Source organism: Saccostrea cucullata, unplaced genomic scaffold, assembly GCF_032062105.1.
Source record: "Saccostrea cucullata isolate Sc308-1 unplaced genomic scaffold, CSIRO_AGI_Scuc_v1 ctg27, whole genome shotgun sequence".
Classification (NCBI taxonomy): Eukaryota; Metazoa; Mollusca; class Bivalvia; order Ostreida; family Ostreidae; genus Saccostrea; species Saccostrea cuccullata.
In genome coordinates this window covers 871,938-892,745 of record NW_026920935.1, presented here as the reverse complement: position 1 = coordinate 892,745, position 20,808 = coordinate 871,938, and the positions used below count along the sequence as shown (strand labels likewise).

Genomic DNA, 20,808 nt, shown 5'->3' with positions numbered 1-20,808 from the left:
GGCACCATTGATCATCATAACAATACACTTAACAGTTGCTTAGCTTGGTAACTGAATACCCATACGCAGGGTAGGGGAACAAAAATGCACTCCAATTAATCATCAATAATATTCAGCAGTAATCAGTAGTGCCTCTAACAAGGTGACATAAACCCCTGACCCTAGGTCCAAACATTGCACAAAATTTTAAAAGGCACCCTTAAAACTACCTATCAAAAAAATAAATAAATGTTTTATAATTCAAAGGAGTAGATTTCAAACAATAAATTCATTTTCAGTATATAAGCAGAGCCCCCCCCCCCCCCCCCAACCCCTGACCCTGGGGCCTTAAAATTCACAATTCTGTAAAATTACAGCCCTTGCTCATCATAAGTATATAGGTAGTTCATCTACTTCATACCCAGAGACAGAGAAGAAAATTTTCAAAGATTTAATGAATTTTCACTATATAATCAATAAAACACCAGAACCCTTGATCCTAGGACCATAAAATTCACAATTTTTGTTGAGGCACTCTTGCTTATCACAACTATGCACTTAGTTAGTTTATTTGATACCAAGGAGCAGAGAAGAAGATTTTCAAAGAATTCATGTATTTTCACTATATAATCAATAGAGCCCCCCCTCCCCAACACCAGAACCCTTGACCCTGGGGCCATAAAATTCACAATTTTGGTAGAGGCACTCTTGCTTGTTATAACTATGCACTTAGTTAGTTTATTTTATACCTAGGAGCAGAGAAGAAGATTTTCAAAGAATTCATGTATTTTCACTATATAATCAATAGAGCCCCCCCCCCCCCCCCCCAACACCAGAACCCTTGACCCTGGGGCCATAAAATTCACAATTTTGGTAGAGGCACTCTTGCTCATCATAACTATGCACTTAGTTAGTTTATTTGATACCAAGGAGCAGAGAAGATTTTCAAAGAATTCATGTATTTTCACTATATAATCAATAGAGCCCCCCCCCTCCCCAGCACCAGAACCCTTGACCCTGGGGCCATAAAATTCACAATTTTGGTAGAGGCACTCTTGTTTATCATAACTATGCACTTAGTTAGTTTATTTTATACCTAGGAGCAGAGAAGAAGATTTTCAAAGAATTCATGTATTTTCACTATATAATCAATAGAGCCCCCCCCCCCCCAACACCAGAACCCTTGACCCTGGGGCCATAAAATTCACAATTTTGGTAAAGGCACTCTTGCTCATCATAACTATGCACTTAGTTAGTTTATTTAATACCTAGGAGCAGAGAAGAAGATTTTCAAAGAATTCATGTATTTTCACTATATAATCAATAGAGCCCCCCCCCCCCCCCCCCCCCCCCCAACACCAGAACCCTTGACCCTGGGGCCATAAAATTCACAATTTTAGTAGAGGCACTCTTGCTCATCATAACTATGCACTTAGTTAGTTTATTTGATACCAAGGAGCAGAGAAGATTTTCAAAGAATTCATGTATTTTCACTATATAATCAATAGAGCCCCCCCTCCCCAACACCAGAACCCTTGACCCTGGGGCCATAAAAGTCACAATTTTGGTAGAGGCACTCTTGCTTATCATAACTATGCAGTTAGTTAGTTTATTTTATACCTAGGAGCAGAGAAGAAGATTTTCAAAGAATTCATGTATTTTCACTATATAATCAATATTGACCCTGGGGCCATAAAATTCACAATTTTGGTAAAGGCACTCTTGCTCATCATAACTATGCACTTAGTTAGTTTATTTTATACCTAGGAGCAGAGAAGAAGATTTTCAAAGAATTCATGTATTTTCACTATATAATCAATAGAGCCCCCCCCCCCCAACACCAGAACCCTTGACCCTGGGGCCATAAAATTCACAATTTTGGTAGAGGCACTCTTGCTTATCATAACTATGTACTTAGTTGGTTTATCTAATACCCAGGAGCAGAGAAGAAGATTTTCAAAGAAATAATGCATTTTCACTGTATACTTATTTAGCCCCACTGTAGCACTAGAACCCCTGACCCCAGGGCCATGAATTTCACAATTTTGGTAGAGGACTCAATGCTGATTACAATCATGCAAACAGTTTGACTGCTTGATGTCCAGGAGTAAAGAAGAAGATTTTTAAAGATTGCATTAATTTTAGTGGTTTTGGCCCCACCCCTCAAGGGGGGCAGGGATCATGAAATTCACAATTTTTGTTCCCCTTCACCCATAGATGCTTTGTGCCAAATTTGGTTGAAATTGGTTCAGTGGTTGCAGAGAAGAAGCTGAAAATGTTCAAAAGTTTACAACGGTCAAACGATGTACGACGTACGACGAACGACGACATCCCGGATAGCAATAGGTCACCTGAGTTTACTCAGGTGACCTAAAAATAACACATATCCCCTCGCAAGGGGAGATAATCAAGAAAAGACAAAAATAGGGTTGGGTCATTAAAAAATCTTCTTCTCAAGAACCACTGGGCCAGTAAAGCTGAAACTTATATGAAAGGATCCTGGGTGTAGTGTAGATTCTAAATTGTTCAAATCATGACCCCCGGGGGAAGGGCAGCCACAATGGGGAATCAAAGTTTTACATAGAAATATATAGGAAAAATCTTTGAAAATCTTCTTCTCAACACAACTGGGCCAGAAAAGTGAAACTTATGTGGAAGCATCCTGGTATAGTGTAGATTCTAAATTGTTCACATCATGACCCCCGGGGGAAGGGCTGGGCCACAATGGGGAATCAAAGTTTTACATAGAAATATTTAGGAAAAATCTTTGAAAATCTTCTTCTAAGAACCACTGGGCCAGAAAAGCTGAAACTTATTTGAAAGCATTCTGGTATAATGTAGATTTTAAATTGTTCAAATCATGACCCCCGGGGGATACATGGGGAATCAAAGTTTTACATAGAAATATATAGGAAAAATCTTTCAAAATCTTCTTTTAAGCACCACTGGGCCAGAAAAGTTGAAACTTATGTGGAAGCATCCTGGTATAGTGTAGATTCTAAGTTGTGCCATCATGTTCCCCGGGGGAAGGGCAGGGCCACAATGTAAAGTTTTACATAGAAATATATAGGAAAAATCTTTGAAAATCTTCTTTTCAAGAACCACTGGGCCAGAAAAGCTGAAACTTTTGTGGAAGCATTCTGGTATAATGTAGATTCTAAATTGTTCAAATAATGACCCCCAGGGGAAGGGCGGGGCCACAATGGGGAATCAAAGTTTTATATAGAAATATATAGGAAAAATCTTTGAAAATCTTCTTCTCAAGAACCACTGGGCCAGAAAAGCTGAAACTTATGTGGAAGCATCCTGGTATAATGTAGATTCTAAATTGTTCAAATAATGACCCCCGGGGAACACATTGGGGAATCAAAGTTTTATATAGAAATATATAGGAAAAATCTTTGAAAATCTTCTTCTTAAGAACCACTTGGCCAGAAAAAGTGAAACTTATGTGGAAGCATTCTGGGGTAGTGTAAATTCTAAATTGTAGGAATCATGACCCCCGGGGGAAGGGCGGGGCCATTATCATAGAAATATATAGGAAAAATCTTTGAAAATCTTCTTTCAGGAACCACTGGGCCAAAAAGGCTGAAACATATGTGTGTAGGATACATTAGTGTAGATTTCAAAATGTCTAAATTATGATCAGTGGGGTTGGGGATGCATTATGATAACAAGGGGGAAATCTGGTGAACAGAATGAAAGCTCTTTGTGTGGGCCTTTGTTTGATTCAGTATCAATCAGTTTAATGAAATTTCAAAATTTATTTTTACTTTACAGTTTATTATTAAGTTGGTGCACTTGCCTGTACAGTCTAGATACCGGTAGTTAATTCATTACAAGTGCTTTATAGGCTATTTTGTTACATTAATTTTTATTTCATTTTTATCACTTGTCTTTTGAGTATGAACTCTTTTCAATAGTGCTTGTTAACTATATTTAGTTTTTGTTTTATCTTTTTCTATTATTATATAAGTGTTTTTTCTTGTTATTTATTTCTTCTTTACACTGGTACATTTTGTATTAAGCATAGTGCTTTGAAACGAAGTGATCATGGAAATATTTGTAAGATTATAGACATTCTCAAAATGTTTTCTGTTGAAAATTATGAGAGCTTTTATCATTCTTTATACAGAGAAATATATTTGCTTTGTATTTCATTTACTTATAGTGCTATTTAAATTTTGTTGAAATTTTGGGAAAAAATTAGACTAAATAGTAGATAAAATTAAATTTCAAGATATACTTGATATAATATGTGGTGAACAAAACACTGTAGATTTAGGGAATTATTTCTAGTTTGAATATCAAAAGGTTTGAATCAAATGGAGCCAGTATTAGTAAAACCCTCCCATTTCCATCACCCCTCAGGTTTACATGTACCGGTATATTAACTGCCAGTCCTCTTCTAGAATTTATGTCTATAAATAAATTTACATATATATTTTAATACTTGCTATGTTGTTGCTATTAAAGTGTTTTATGTTGTGTGCAACATCTTGATCTGTTGAATTTTTAAATATAATGAGAGAGACACTTCATCTTTAATTAAAATTCTTGTAAACATTTCAGTATAAATTTGTTATTAAATTCTTATATTTGTACATATACATGTACATTAAATTGTTAGTGGATATATGTACATGTAACTATTGTGCTACATTGACATTTTGGTGAATCAGAGTTCCAAAATTTTCTTCAGAAACTAATAATTACTACAGACTGTGTCCATATAAATGTATAGAATACATATTATATCTGCAACACCAGAGACAGGGGGCTTAATCTTGTCAGTGCTACTGTAACAACTAATATTAGGCCAAGGTCACAAATTAGAGGTCAAAGAGCAGATATAAATTGCTACCATAGGAGTTTGATATTGACAGATGCACTGTTAGCTTTGATGTGTCAAACTGGATAAATGATGTAGTCAATTCTTGTTCAGTGGTATGTAAAGAAGTCAAGAATGAATGAAGCTTATTTTTTTAAAGCATGAAATTTTAAATTCTGATGAATCTACTGGTACTGTATGTCATGAGTGATTGCTTTGTAAATAAATCCTCATTTCATTGAGGTTACCCCCTCCTTCAAAATGTGAAATTTTTATCTCTTTGATGTGTTGAAACCTTTGCTTATTGCCCGAAATATTTCAATTTAATTCAGTGAAGTCAAAATTAAAATTTTCATGAACAATTTTCACAATGTGTATTCTTTAACTTAAATGTGTGAAAGTTTTATCCCAAAAAAAGCATTTTTATGTATATTTGAAATTAGCTAATTTATGGAGCTTTGTAGAACCTTGCACATTGAGAGGCATATAATGAAAATTGTTGCATGAAAAGATTTAATTTTCAAGCTTCATTTAAAGACTATTTGAATTAAATTATAAATTTCCTGGCTGAGGGTCGGAGTCCCTTAATATTTCAGGGTGAAGTCATTGATTACATTGTATAACTTAAATGTTTGGGTATGTATATTTGGCTTTATACTGTAGTGCAACAATAAAATCTATAAAATACTGCCGTTTTATTTTTTCTGGATCATGAAACTGCACAAGAAAAATGTCTCATTCACATTGATATTTTTATATGAGCAAATTTTTATTCTGTGCTGGAAACAGTAATTCCTCAAACCCTTTTCCATTACTTGTACCTGGAAATTTTCACTTGAACAAGAGATGTTTGTAATACACTTGTGCCCCCCTCACCGAAATGATTTGAATTTTTCTTAGTCCAATGGGCATAACCATATCCAAAATGGCTCGATCCCAAAACAGAACTTGACCTAGATATTCTTACGATAGATCTATATACCAGATTTCATTTCATTATCGATATTCTTATTATAATTCTGTATACAAAATTTCACTTCAATAGAAGCAACCTCTGCAAAGAAAATGAACAGAAACTGCAAATAATTAGAATTTTTTAAAGTCCAAGGGGCATAACTCTGTCCAAAATGACCCGATCGTACCCAGAACAGAACTTGACGTAGATATTTTTATAGAACCATTTCCAGGATGAGGTTAGTTTGGACTTTCAGTAGGGTAGGGCATTCTCGACGTTATATAATTTACACAGCTTTCCTTCACTGTTGAAATATACGACATTGGATAAAACTTTGGGCAAATGCCAATTAGTGTATCAAATAACCAATAACGTTGTCTCGTCCGGCAAAGAGGTGGAGCTTAAATCGTCTTATCACTGTCAACAATTTAAAGTTCCTGTTATTAATTTCTTAACTAACGAGAATCTTTTCGCCATTTGACACACGCTAATTATGTAGCGCCGCCAATGCCTTGCCTTACTGAAAGTCGAAACTAAGCTAGAAATGGTTCTAATAAATCTGTTTACCAAATTTCATTTCAATATAAGCAACCTCGGCAAAGAAAATGAAAAAAAACTGATGGTGGACCGACAAACAGACCTGATTTACATCAACTGTATCATAAAGCAAGAAATTATGGTCTTTGGTAAACAGTCTAGAAGTACCAAACAGACAAGGTTACCAAAGGAGCCAAGTTGAAAGAAATACATTAAAATAACTTTACACAGATCACACACATAAACACATGCACTATATCCATCCTTTGCATATTCTTTTTTAATGCAATCAATGTATTGTGGTAGAAAGAGGAAAGTGAATACAGACAGCAAAGCTGAAAGGAAAGAATTGTCCCCTACATGTGTGTAATTGAAATACATCAAAATAGAAGAGACACTAAATAACTGCAGGCCTGCAAGTGTATTTGTTCTCTAACTGTCAAACAACCAAATTCTTGTTGACTTCTATCACACCAGCAACAAAGACAACACAAGAAAATGTTTACATTTTGTATCACATGTATTAATTCAGTCACCTGACTGGTAAAAAAAAAAAAGAGAATGTCAATACATTCAGGCTTGCATCTACTACTGGATCATGTTAAAATTATCACAGACAGTGTAAAGCCATCCCTGGACATTCTGACAGATAGTAACAGAGCTCCTTAAATGCACCAATGTCCAATCAATGTTTTTTTTTATCTTGATCTGGATACTTGTGAAGCTGTCAGATTTATAAAGTTTCCACACAGAGGCAGTAATAAATAACAAGACTAGCTGTAGACTGTCATCAGACTCCGTTTTCTGCCAGTTCTTTCTCCACGATGTTGCGGTACTCATCGAATCCTCCGTCCAGTGATTTCACATTACCATCCTTCACTACCCAGAGTTCCTTACAGATCATCCGAATCAATCGCTCATCGTGGGAAACCAGCACAACCCCTCCCTGTTTAGAAAATAAACATTATTATCTGGACATAAGATGACAATCGTCTTCATCAAATTCGATAATATATAATTTAGAAAAATAACTTCTTGATTAAGCCTTTTATATAATTATACATAACTATACCAATACTTAAAATACTATTTATAATTTTCATGATAGAAACACAAAATGAACTTTCACTGAAAGATGTTTACCTGGAATTTTTGTATAGCTTCTCCCAATGCTTCTATAGACTCCATGTCCAGGTGATTTGTAGGTTCATCAAGAATGAGGAAATTAGGACTGAAATTATCATAGAAAAGATTTAAATAAAGTTACAGGAGCTACCAAGATAATAAGTTATCATTTATGTATGATTTATTAAAAATTTTATCCAAGTTTTACAACAATAGATTTTTGTGCTCATTTTTAGTGCAAAAAAAAAAATCTGCATTTTTGATGTTTTACAGACTGTGAAAAGATCATTTTTTACAAGTTTAAATTTCATTGATTTTGTCATATGCAGAGACCCAAGAATTTTCCTCTGTAAAATATAAAATTTCATATATATTTACTCAGCACTTTTTAAATCAACTCCCCACAAACCAACCCTTAAAAATTTCATTCCACATAATTATGTGAATTTACAGTACAATAAACTAGTATTTATTTCTTTACAATCTTCATTAATATTGTGTATTCTTACTTCAACATGTCAATCACAGCGAAGGCCACTCGACTTTTTTGGCCCCCAGACAAACTGGACACGGGGCGTGTGGCTAATTCCCCAGATACACCAAAAGCTCCTAATCTGTTTCTGTACATCTCTGTGGGTTTCCCTGTAATAAGCAATTACAGTACAATCATGTATTTTCAAACATGTATCTATAAAAAAATGAACAGGGAAAAAATCCCCCAAAATCGGTTCAATTTGATACAAGTATTTAGAAAATTTGACTATACCCATTTCAGAGCATGTTTGCCTTGATTGAGATACTGTAAAACGAGAAAATTTGGCGCATACGTATTTTAGCGCAAACGCAAGTGGGAATGCATTGGCGCAAATAAATTTTAGCGCCTGCACTTGTCAGTAAAATAAATAAATGTGATACTGCAGTATTTTGTTTTTTTCTCATCCACACCCGTATTTGACTTTTTGGTTAGTCAAGCACGGAAACACATTAGTACACCCGTATATCAGTAAACATCCGTTAACTTTACCGCGGTACGTGTTGCTACCATATGGACGTGGCACAATGTTAAATATTAATGTTATTTCTATTTTCTATTAAAAAAATTGTAATATTTACTCATTAAAATCATATTAAAACAATGCATGCATCGACAGAAAATTACTTCGATAAAACGGCAATCCTAATCAGGTATTGTCTGCAAGCTCGATCGTCATGCTTGATTACATTGTTTACCTCGAGGCGATAGATGATTGACACGCCGAGAAGCCAAACTTTGAAGGTGCCAATGATAATAATTGGGTAACAACTACTGGGGTAACAATAGTTTAATTAAATTAAAATTTGGTAGAACTTTCTGTCTTCCGAACCTGTGTATATAAAATCCAATGACCCTTCGACATTACGTAATCGCGCGTCCCTGTTTACATGTACTTATGTAAAAGCTTTGAACACACATAAAAAATGATATTTAGAGATCCTTTAGCGCACAATAAATTTTAGAGCTCAGGGGCTCTTGCGCCAAAGGCGCTAAAATTAGTAGTGCACTAAATATTCTCGTTTTATAGTATCTAATCATTCACCTGAAAAGTTATCACCTTGTTCCAGAAATTTATAGATTTATACTAATATTCACTTGAATGGCCTTAGTTTTGACTTGCCTTGCTATCATTCAGCCATCAGGCCCTGGTGCCAAAAAATTCGGATGCATGAGCTCGTTTCTGATCTTAGTCTCACTTTTCTACTGCTAATTTTTTATTCCTTTTGTAAAAGTGAGACTGGGATCAATAGTAACCTTGTCTAAGTTTTATGGCCCCAGATCCTGTTCAGTTGATTGACCTGAGTTAGGACTTATCTGGATATCATACAGCCATCAGTTCTAATGATTGACCTGAGTTAGACTTGCCTATATATCGTTCAGCCATCAGTTCTATTGAGTTAAGACTTACCTGGATATCGTTCAGCCATCAGTTCTATTGATGTCAGACTCATGTCCAGTTGGTCCACATGGTGCTGACTGAAGTAGCCTATACACAGATTTCTGTTGGCCTTCCTCCAGCCCTTCACTGGATCCAGCTCTCCCAAAAGGATCTTCAACAATGTTGTTTTACCTGCTCCATTTTCTCCAACCTGGTAAATCATGTAAATCTATCTTATAGAGGCTTCTTCAGTTATTATCATGGGACATGTTTCTATATTTCTGTTTATCAAAATATGCAAATTACTTTATCTCCAGATTTTTTGCCAATCACTGACAGCTATTCATGATAAGCTTGCATGAATCAGGACTTGTACCGTGTGAATCATTTTAATTTGTGGTTGTCAACTTTGTGAGCATGCAAAATGTTTTAGGCTCAATGAGGCAAAATTTTGTCTGTAATTTGTATACACACGAGTCAAATAAACTAAGAAATGAACAGCTATTGGGAAGAAAACAAGAGGGTAAGAATGACCCCCAAAATCCCAAACACTGATTCCCAATAAACAATGATGATTCCACAGTTCATTACCATTGAAAGAATGGAGGCGTACAAGGCGAGGACAATACCCAGCTATGAGAAATTCTAAAAGTTATATTTTTAAAATTATATGGTTTATACCATCTTTTACACATTTAATTCTGTACTTCATCGTTTTAATATTTTACTAATAATTTATTTTTCACTCATGTTTTTATTATATGTGAAAACAAAAAAAAGAAAAAGCTTCATGTATGATTCGAACTCTCTCCATATAGCAGGCTTTGGTCCAAGACCGACCACTTTAACCACTACACTACGAAGTATATGCATAAGCGACATCTGTCAGTGTGATTTAAATGAACGGGTTTGTTGAAGCGTACATTTTTCAGAAATTTTCGATTTTCATATAGAATGGGTTCAGATTTCATTTTTTGGACAAATGAAATAGATTTCACATTTACGTTGCCATCATTTAAGCATTAACGAAGAATGGAGACTTGACCCATTCATGTTCAAAATTCATTTTTTATAGCTCTAGTAAACCCATTTTCCACTAAATATGCTTAACTGTCAACTTTGAAATAAAGATTATCAAATGATAAGTCGTTCAGTAAAATAAAATAATAAAATGTTTTGAAGATGACATTACTGAGAATATGATTTTAGAAAATATAACTTTTCTGTGAATTTTGAAAACTGAGAAACATTTTGTCTCAAAGCGGGGGATTATCCATGCCTTATACACCCTCTTTCTTTAATGTTAAGAATACTGACATTTTACCAGTCAAAATGAATTATGTTCCTGGGTACAAATAATTATAATTTTTTTTTTCTTCAGAAAACAAAGTCTCACTAATAAAAATATTTCTGTATTCATAAATAAGTATAATCTTGCAAAGTAAAAGTGGTCTCAGTTGGGAAATACAACTGTGTTTTACTTACAATACAGATTCTGGAGTCTGACTGTGTGTTGAGGTTGAGATTTTTAAATATAGGACAGTCCTTTGTGTAGTAAAAATCTAACTCATCCAGTTGTAACACTGTGTGTTTCAGGTGCTCACAATCTGTGAATCTGAAAAGAAATAATAGTGTTTATCAAGGAATTTTCAAAAGTCATAATATTTTTAAGTTAAAAAAATACCAGGAAAACTTGGAACTTACAAAAGATTTCAAAAAATTATGTAATCAATAGTTATAGAATACTGACTTACTTGAGTATATACATGTATATCTATTATTTATGATGACTTTTATTCATGACTTTTTTGTCAATTTAAATTCCATCCACAATAAGTATTTTTCATGAATACATGTACATAATTAAAAAATTGTGGTTAGCAATATGAATTATTTGGAAGTAAAAGAATGAAGCAACATCTGCAGATATTTGTTGAATGCAAATAAAAGTTAAGTTTACTACAGTACATTTATGTTTTATCTACCAAGACTTACTTCAGTGTTGCTTTACTTTCCTTCTCTACAGGTTTTAATTCAGGTCTAAAAATAAAATATGTATCTTCATATAAGTTGATGGATTAAAAGAAAAGGTTTTATCAAAACATTTAATAAGTTACAATCAGAGGTGCGAAGGTAAATAATAATCTTTTGCTGAATGTGCAATACATACTTTTTTAATGCATTCAGTTTTGAAAATGAATTTCAACTTACAGTTTTTCTAACAGCTTGAGTTTGCTCTGTACTTGTGATGCCCTGTTTGCATTGTATCTGAATCTATCTATGAACACCTGAAGTCAAATTAAAACATTAATCCAAGCTTCAAGTTATTTATACAAAAAAACATAACATACATATATATTTATGCAAGTTAATAATTTCTTTTCTTCTGATTTTGCAATTCCATTTCCTTGACCTCCATACACTATATGGACACAGACCTGTATATGATCTCTGTATTCTTTCTGAGCTTCATATTCCTTCTGTTGATTCTTCAGTCTCTCTTCCCGAGTTTTGTAAAATGACTCAAAGTTCCCCCGATATGTGTCTATCACACCATTGTGTAAATGTAAAATGTCTGTAGACACTGCATTTAGGAAGGATCGGTCGTGAGACACTACCAATATTGTGGATTTCCATGACTGAAATAGTAACAAAATCATGAATCAAACAAAATACAAACATTCCTTCCATATTCCATATTTAAAATGCATGTATAAGGCTACTTAGGAAATGACAGACAAAATCATTTTTAATTAGAAAATATGTTTAAGAAACATGTACACATATTGAAAGCAATGAAGGTGCACCTTAAGCATACATATTATATTTGGCAGAAAAGAGCTATGGACAGAAATTATCGCTCATTAATCCAGTCAATTTACAATATGGATTTAAATGAAAGTAAACATACATCACAATTTCCTTGATATGTAGGTCATTTTCATAAGTATTAGTATCTGAAAGCTGTTTTACCTGTAAGTAGTTTTCTAACCAAATGATGGCTTTCATGTCCAACATGTTTGTAGGTTCTGAAAGTCAAAAATCCAGGATTATATTTTCAAAAATGGTACAGAACTATCAACTTTTAAATTTTGAAAAAATTCATACTAATTGATGGAAAACTTTATCTACAACAAAATCCAAAAAGAATTCATGTTTAGTAGACTTATTAATCGAAAATTAAAATAATATTATATGTATGTAAATGTACATGTATAATGAATAAAGAAAATGGAAATCTTATAGATTTCCATTCTGTTGGAATTTGACTTACCATCAAGTAGTAGAAGGTCAGGTCTGAAAAATAAATTGACAATTAATTAACAAAAACAATCTTTTGTAAATGAAATTCATTTTGTTCTATATTTTTGTTCTTTGGTTCACTTTAAAAAGTCAGCTTTTCAGTACCACTATCCATTGCTTCAAAAGCATGTACTTGGTCATGAAATTTCAAACAGAGAAACAGGTTTCTCATAAAATATAAACAAAGAGCAGAAGTTATAAGTCCAGATACTAACTGTGAGAAAAGAGCTCTGGCTAATGCAAGTCTCATCCTCCATCCTCCTGAAAACTCCCTGAAACAAATTCAGATTCACATGATTTAGGCTTACGAGCATCACACGGTTAATATTAAATGAATGAACATACTAAATGTACAGCATACAAATCATTTTATGTATTGACGGTATTCTCACTTTGTTGGCATTTTCTGCATTTTGGGAGTGAATCCCAGACCTGCCAGTATAACACCAGCTCTGGCCGGAGCTTTATCTGCCTCCATCACCTCCAGCTGGTGGTAGATCTCCGTCAGTCGCGTAGACAACATATTATCTGTACCAGTAGGGCTACAACAAGGATAATGCAATTTGAGAAATTTTAAGTTATAAATGTTCTCTCATCATAGGATGAATAATTGTATGCAATATGAAAAATGGTTTTTCCTCATCAAAACATGCACTTTTAAGCATACACCATAAGCATCTTTTACAGTATACCCCTTCCCTCTTCCTACCCTCACAACACTGTGTATTTTTTGTTTGACAAACATCCATTTACACTGGATCAGTATGTACCTGGAGGAGAGTCTGAGGGAGATTTCTTTCTCCTCCCTCAGGAGGTTTTCTCTCTCCTCGTCACACTCCAGTACACTCTCCAGGGCTATAGTGTTGTCTCCCTCTACCTCCTGTTCCACGTGGAGCAGAGAAATGTGGGAGGGGATCATCAAATTTCCTCTGAAAAAACAGCAGCAGCATAAACTCCAGTGAAATCTTATACAATTAGAATTTAGACAATTCTTTTTAAAAGTTGAGTATTGACAACTGGTTCATAGGGTGTTTTGCCCACCTGGGTGGTTTACAGACTTATAGACTTGAAAATCATGTACCTTTAAAATATAATGATAATATGACCCAAAATAGTAAAAGGTTTTCTACAATGATTATTTTTTTTTAAATCTAAGGTTATTTAGTGAATGGCAAAGAATGGTTTACAGTAGACAACTGATATCAATCATCTTGATTAGAAGTCTAGCAAAATCTGTTATCAGCTTTGATGCCATTACATTGCTTACTTTGAGATCATTTTGAGCAGTGTAGTCTTCCCAAGTCCATTCCTCCCCACAAAACCATACCGCCTTCCATAGATCAGGTGGATTGAGGCTCCAGATATCAGTTGTCTGTAATGGATGTACACATACTAGCAGTAAGTAAAAATGTACCAGTTTAACTATTTTATGTTGAATTCAAGACCTGACCTCAATTACTCTTACAGCATTATTAATCTCATCTTTTGATTCAACTTTATTGAATAGAATAGAAGCTTTTGACATCAAAATGTACCTTAGAGCAAATCACACAACTTACAAAGTGTTAGCAATTCTTTGAAAACAGGTTTATGATATTTAAATTGCATGTTACAGCAAATCTTACTTTTCACCAAATGCAATGTCAAAATTCTCTATTTTGATATCATAGGATCTGTTTGTGCCTGATGAATCCAGTTTAACATCTTTCTTGTTTATCTGTTGACAGGCAGTTGCTTCCTCTTGTATACTGCAACAGAAAAGAAAGTACATGTACATTATAAAGGTGCTTCTCTACATGTACACAGTATTCTTACTAAGATATAAATACCGGAGATTAGCAACTGATCAGCATTTTTTTTATCTTGTGATTTCTCACCTGCTTTGGTGTTACTTTTTCAAATCTCATATGATTGAAATCACATAAATGTGTACATTATCAAGGATAAGTTGTACCCTTTTTATTCAACTGGTACATATGATTCCTACTAAAAATATCAAATTTTATTTAAAATTTAACATCAATTGATCAAATGTATATCATGAAAACATAATTCAGAATTACTTGTTGGTTTTCGTTTTGTTGTCTGATTTCCTCTCCTGTTTTTTCTTGATCTGTGCTTCTGCCTTTTCCAACTTCTTCTGATCAACAACCTGGGATAAGTTACAAGTTTGAAAATAAAACACATTTGTCACAATGCTTTACATGGTTGTGTTACACCAATAGAGAAATAAATTTCACTTCTTCAAAAAGCTTTTTTTTTTTTTTTTTTTAATATCATTTTGCACTTTTAATAACACTTAACTTTGTAATTTAGGAATTTAAAAAAAAATTACTATTTTTTTTAAACATAACTGAATTTAACTCTTTGTATTTCAATCATTCTTACTGTGTTGCTGTCTCGTTTAGATATCCAGATACTGTTAGATTGTGATAGGTCCTCTTTGTCTGTCTGAATGCTGGAGATCTGTACAGGGGCACTCAGTAACTTACGGACAGGGGCGGCAGACTCATTCTGAGTTCTGAAGTGTACAGATGTAGAAAAACGTACAATAACAAGTTATATTGCAATAATTATTATTTATACCATACATACAGGTGAAATTTGTGAGGGTGTGCATTCATGTTTTAGATTTTTAAAACATCACTGATTTCATTTCAGATAAATGCAGTAAAATGCAACCAAAGAAAATTTCAGAAATATTTTGCTATCTTTCAGGGATCAAACTGCAAAAATTTCCATCAGCAAAAAGCACCCATTATACTGTATTTCACTACACTTGAAAAGGTATTTAATCACAAAATATATTTTATTTATGTGGATGTGTACTTACGAAGTCATAAGAGAGTGCAGTTTTTCACATATATTTTTGATTTCCTCGTCTGTTTTGCTATCATCAGTCCCTTGTAAAATTCCACCGATAGCATCATACAAGTCTTCTGATGACTCAAAATCATCATGTCCATCTTCTAACATACCTATATTTTTCAATGTCAATAACAACACATTACTAAATAGTTCTTGCTTATTATAATTATAAAGTTTTACGGTTTCTGCTCTTTGTGTATTGTCATATTCACCATAAGATGAGCAGCAGAATCAAAATCAAGTGGCTAATGAAGATATGGTTATTGGTCAACAGATTGATTGCAGTCAAAACCTTGTAGACAGTTGACAGCTACGAGCAAGTCAACAGATCAGATGCAGGGCAAAATGATACATTTTGGTAAAATATGACATAAAAGCAATTGTCATTTAATTATCTATCAACAATAACTTCACAAAACGTTATCAATTTCAACGAGTAGTGCTGTAGTTATCAGGAAGGGGTTATTTAATTGTTATTTTGTCCATAGGAAGAAAAATGTGGGTGTATGAGAATTTAAGGTCAAGATCTAGTAAATGACTTCATGACTAATTCTTTGGTATTAGATCCATTATGACGTCATCATTAATTTCAACTTTCTTTTTCCTGTACTTTTGACTTTAGCAGAATTATGTAGAAAAAAAGGGTATTTTCATGGCATTCAGTTTGAACTCATATCAAAAGGGGTAACTGGAAATTCCAGAAGCCCCCAGTTTTTTGGAGAATACCCATACAAAAGGGGAGAAGCCCCAATAAAGTGGTAGAAGCCCCATAAAATTGAATGAAATGGGGTACAATAAGGCCTAATGAGATGTTTAATTGAATGATACTGATATCCGTAAATTTTTATAGCCAATTTTACCTCAGAATCGAAAGAAATCAGGCGCCATTACTAGTTTACCGTACACCATGCCCGATCTAAATTCTAAGCGAGCTTTAACATCATATAGATAAGATCAAAATAAGTCATTTTAATTTTCGAAATAATAATTGTTTTACAATGATATATGTAAAATATTATGCAATAAGTATTTAACAAAAAAAATGTAAGGATGTTAGTCAATAAGAAAATATGTATATATATATATATATATAATTTCTCTCCCACTTGCAGAAACACTTTTGTCGGACAAAATTCAACTGCTCTTCCGAAAGATTGGCAATAAATAATAGCTTTTGTTGTAGGATCTTTGTCACTAATGTTGCTAATAAATGTTGCTAATAAAATTATATATTAATTCCTTTCTCTAAAACTTTTATATGTTATATTTTACTTTATGTATATTACTTTCATTTGGCTGTATTATTTTACATTTAAACAAAATATTGACTAGGAATAATGATAAAGTATCGATCTTTAAGTCTTTTTAAAGTTTTTTGTTTTCTTTTTTTTCTTTTGGTCATCTTTTGGTCCTTTGGCTTTAATATATTTTTCTGTTTCAAAATTCAAATCATGGCTCTACAATTAAGGAGGCCCCCAGCTGGGAACATAAGGAAACTGTGAAAATTTTTTTTTAGGGATTACTAATTTATAAGGTCTTTATTAATTTTTCATGAATTATCAAAATTCAAATTTCCTTATGTGTGTGCTAAAGTCCTAAAAATGAAAATTTGAAAAGCATATATTACCATTTCATATTAACAGTTCTTAAAAAAAAAAAATTAAATTACAAAATCATTTATTTTACAATATGATAATGAAAGTCCAGAACAATTGAGCATAGTAAAGGTTCAATGTATATACACATGCCCTGCCACAGGGGGTTGGTCAGACTTTCTGAGAACAGGTGTTTAAACAAAAGGTGTTTATTATCAACTTGACCAAGTGTCAAGCTGTGTATATAGTGCATGTACACACACAGGTGTGTCTCTCTATCCCACTACATATCAACAGAGCTAGCTGATGTGTAAATAATATTCTAACAATATTCTCACAATACCCACTTTACAAGGCTTTGCATATGCAACATGCACATTTTATTAATTTTTATGAAACTTTTTTATTTCATAGACCTGGATTCTAATAATTTTCTTTTGTAAAATGATTGCTTTCTAATGTCAACCCAGAAAGAGTATAAGTTTTTTCTTTTACACGCATTAAAAAAAAAAAACAAACAAACATACAAACACCCCCCCCCCATAAAAAACAGAACCAAAAAAATTACAACATAAACTAAGTAACTGGAAAATAATAATGAATGAATACTGAATTTCAAATTTAAATAAACAAAGAAGGCATAGTTGCCAACTCACCCGATTTCGTCGGGTCACACCCGATTTTTCAACCCATAACCCGATTATTTTTTATGACCCGGCGGGTCATGCTTTTCACCCGATTTTTGCCGACCAACCCGAATATCTCCCGATTTCCGGATTTGGTTCGTAAATTAGGTTGCACTTTTAACTTCCAGTTACAACCCAAGCTTAGATCTACGTAAACAATGCCGATGGATTAATTATCAGTGCAGGTGTAAACAATTAACTGGGTGTTGTTTTGACAAATCAATGTTTGAAGTCAATAAAAATGGCTTCCGATAGAACTAGATCGTTATCAGGGCCAGCAGGAACAAATTGAACCAAACACCTGTCTCTGATTGAACCAAGAAAAAGAGAAACAATATTTATGTACATCTTTGGAAAAAACTTTCATTCTAGATAAAATAAAATGATCGAAGACAATGTAGGCCTAACTTCACATTTAATATATACAAATTGCAGTAGTTAATTAATTAATTTTTCAATAATAGAATTCTCAATACACAAAAACTTTGTATATATATAATTATGTATAAAATTTAATCATGGTCAATATGTCGTGAATGTCGTTACGCATTATGACCAGATTTTTTACTTTCCAAATCTGGTCATGACCAGATTTTTACATGCTGGAGGTTGGCAAGTATGAAAGAAGGAAAACAAACCAAAACAAATACCTTAAAAATGAAATAAATTAACAAATTGATTCATTAGTTAATTTAATTTAATTATATATTATAAATGATTGGAATTTTAGAAAAATGACTTTATTACTTGATTAATTGACTAGTTAAATTCATTTAAAAAACAAACAAACAATCAATTGGAATTTTCACTGTAATGTCTATCAACAGGTTAAGTCTCTTGTCTTATGTACTTAAGGTATAGACATACTATCTCAATGTTTTTATGTAACAGTAAACATATATTTCACAAATATTTCCATATTTTTTCAAATGATTTTTGATATAAAATTCTTTTTGGTAGGTACAAACCAGTGTGGATAAAAGTACTAATATTCAAGTGGGCCATGAAATATGTTCATATTCAATATTTAATTTCATTTAGGAAATATGCAAATATTTAATACTTCATTTATATTCTTAATTTTCCTTTCATATTTTTTTAAAGAAAATTCATATACGATATTATTCACGTTTGATCAAGATTTCGGTAATGATGACTCGAAACGACCTCAGCGATCGCGATTTTAGATCGGGCGTGGTGTACGGTATACAAGACAAGAAGAAATGGCGCCAGATTTCTGTCGATTCTGAGGTAAAATTGGCTATAAAATTTTACGTATATCAGTATCATTCAATTAAACATCACCTTAGGCCTTATTGTACCCCATTTCATTCAATTTTATGGGGCTTCTACCACTTTATTGGGGCTTCTCCTCTTCTGTACGGGTATTCTCCAAAAAACTGGGGGCTTCTGGAATTTCCAGTTACCGTATGAGGGTAGTAATCCCGATACATATATTAAATTTGATATTATTTTAAATAACAGGCAATGAATATACAAATTACCTTTTTTGAGAGACTGTAGGCAATCTGGATAGTGGATACATTTCCTTTGTCGAATATGAAAAAACTCCCATATTCATGACGGGTACTACTAAATAGAGTATGCTAGAGTACGATAGAGTACTTTGGAGTACGCTAGAAAAATTATGTTATTTGATGCAATTAAATTGTTTATTTATGTATGTACAACTTGACTAAACATGATAATAAACTTTTATTCAATATTTATTTCAAATATTTGTTTTTTAACGATATTTTGACAAGAAAATAACATCCATAATTCAACGCATTAAAGATTACTAATACCCCAATCTCGTTTACTATTTTGTTTCAGACTTACTTACTAAAGACTTACAACCAAATTTTATCAAATATGAAATTAATTGCGTGTGTTAATATATTGCATATTCACAATGAAACATTTCAACATGTTCAAGTTAAATTAGATCGGGATCAAATGATAAACCCTAACCTGATATAAAAAAAATTTAGATAACTTCTAAAATAACATGAATAAGGAAAACATGCAAATTTTATTTAAAATATATATTCAATGTGTTAAACTTCAGTAGAAAAACATACAAAAAGCAGTTTAATTGCATTAAATTATAAAATATTACTTGTGTACTCTAAAGTACTCTATCCTACTAGCGTACTCTGTTTAGTAGGACAGTATTCATGACTGCATGGTTTTCTTAATTTTTCATTCAAAATGACAGTTTAAAATATAGTTTTACATCGTGTTTACCTACAAATTATGTCCCGAAACACCTTATTTGACCAAGTTATTAAAGATGTAAAGCATCATTAAAGGAATTTATCTCTCAAATTTGATAAATCAATAGGCATCTTTCATTTACTAGACCTTGACCTTAATTTGGGGAGGGGGGTTAGTCTGCTAGTAAGGATTTTTTTTTTAACACTTTTGCATATTTCAAGTAAAAAAGGTAAGATATCATTATAAATTCACATACATCTTTATAACTTAACAGATAGAAAGATAGTCTGATTTTACAAATTATAGAGAATTATCTAGGACTACGTTTTTCACTAATCCGAGATTCCTCTGACTCTAACCCCCGCTTTTATATTATGACTTTTGCGGGTCATAATATAAAAGCGGGGGTTAGAGTCAGAGGAATCTCGGATTAGTGAAAAAAAGACATTGTGTAATCCTATTCCTAGATCCCCGGCATGACCAGCTGATGAGCTGAGTCATATTTTTTCAATCTCTCATTCATCAACTAATATGTTGAGTTGAATTTGGATTTCCTTAGAGCTAATAAATATTCTGTAAATCATGTTAAGCTCACCATTGACATAATGAACGATTTCTGAGTCAATATTTGGGAAGCACTGTGTCAGGACCGTCTCATAGTCTGCCATGTTGTCCCGACTATAGTCTCTAAGGAAAAGAATCTGAATCAATTTTACCACAGTGCAGATATTTTTTCATCTTTAGCATATATTTGATTTTTAATTGTTACTTTTATTTAAACTATTTAAATTTATTT

The 20,808-nt window shown here is 32.9% G+C and overlaps 1 protein-coding gene across 1 annotated transcript; it reads right to left on the bottom strand.

Annotated features, from left to right (window-relative positions):
• Positions 1–7,049: 7,049 nt before the first annotated feature.
• Positions 7,050–20,722, bottom strand: LOC134258735 (ATP-binding cassette sub-family F member 3-like). The gene is made up of 19 exons (XM_062741297.1): positions 20,608–20,722; positions 15,477–15,621; positions 15,032–15,164; positions 14,707–14,795; positions 14,269–14,391; positions 13,911–14,015; positions 13,414–13,572; positions 13,036–13,185; positions 12,859–12,915; positions 12,615–12,637; positions 12,314–12,369; positions 11,779–11,979; positions 11,552–11,628; positions 11,336–11,380; positions 10,826–10,955; positions 9,371–9,551; positions 7,937–8,069; positions 7,446–7,533; positions 7,050–7,248 (listed from the first exon to the last, which is right to left on the bottom strand). The coding sequence occupies exons 1-19, from the start codon at positions 20,678–20,680 to the stop codon at positions 7,093–7,095; spliced, it is 2,124 nt and encodes a 707-aa protein (XP_062597281.1). The 5' UTR covers positions 20,681–20,722; the 3' UTR covers positions 7,050–7,092.
• Positions 20,723–20,808: the final 86 nt, after the last annotated feature.

Bases quoted from the DNA above. Each gene is read 5' to 3' on its own strand.
- LOC134258735 (XM_062741297.1), bottom strand. From the start codon at position 20,680: ATGGCAGACTATGAGACGGTCCTGACACAGTGCTTCCCAAATATTGAC. The intron at 11,381-11,551 runs GTAAGTTGAAAT...TTTTATTTTTAG, and splicing joins CTCAAGCTGTTAGAAAAACT to ACCTGAATTAAAACCTGTAG. The intron at 7,249-7,445 runs GTAAACATCTTT...TTTTCTAAACAG, and splicing joins AAGCTATACAAAAATTCCAG to GGAGGGGTTGTGCTGGTTTC.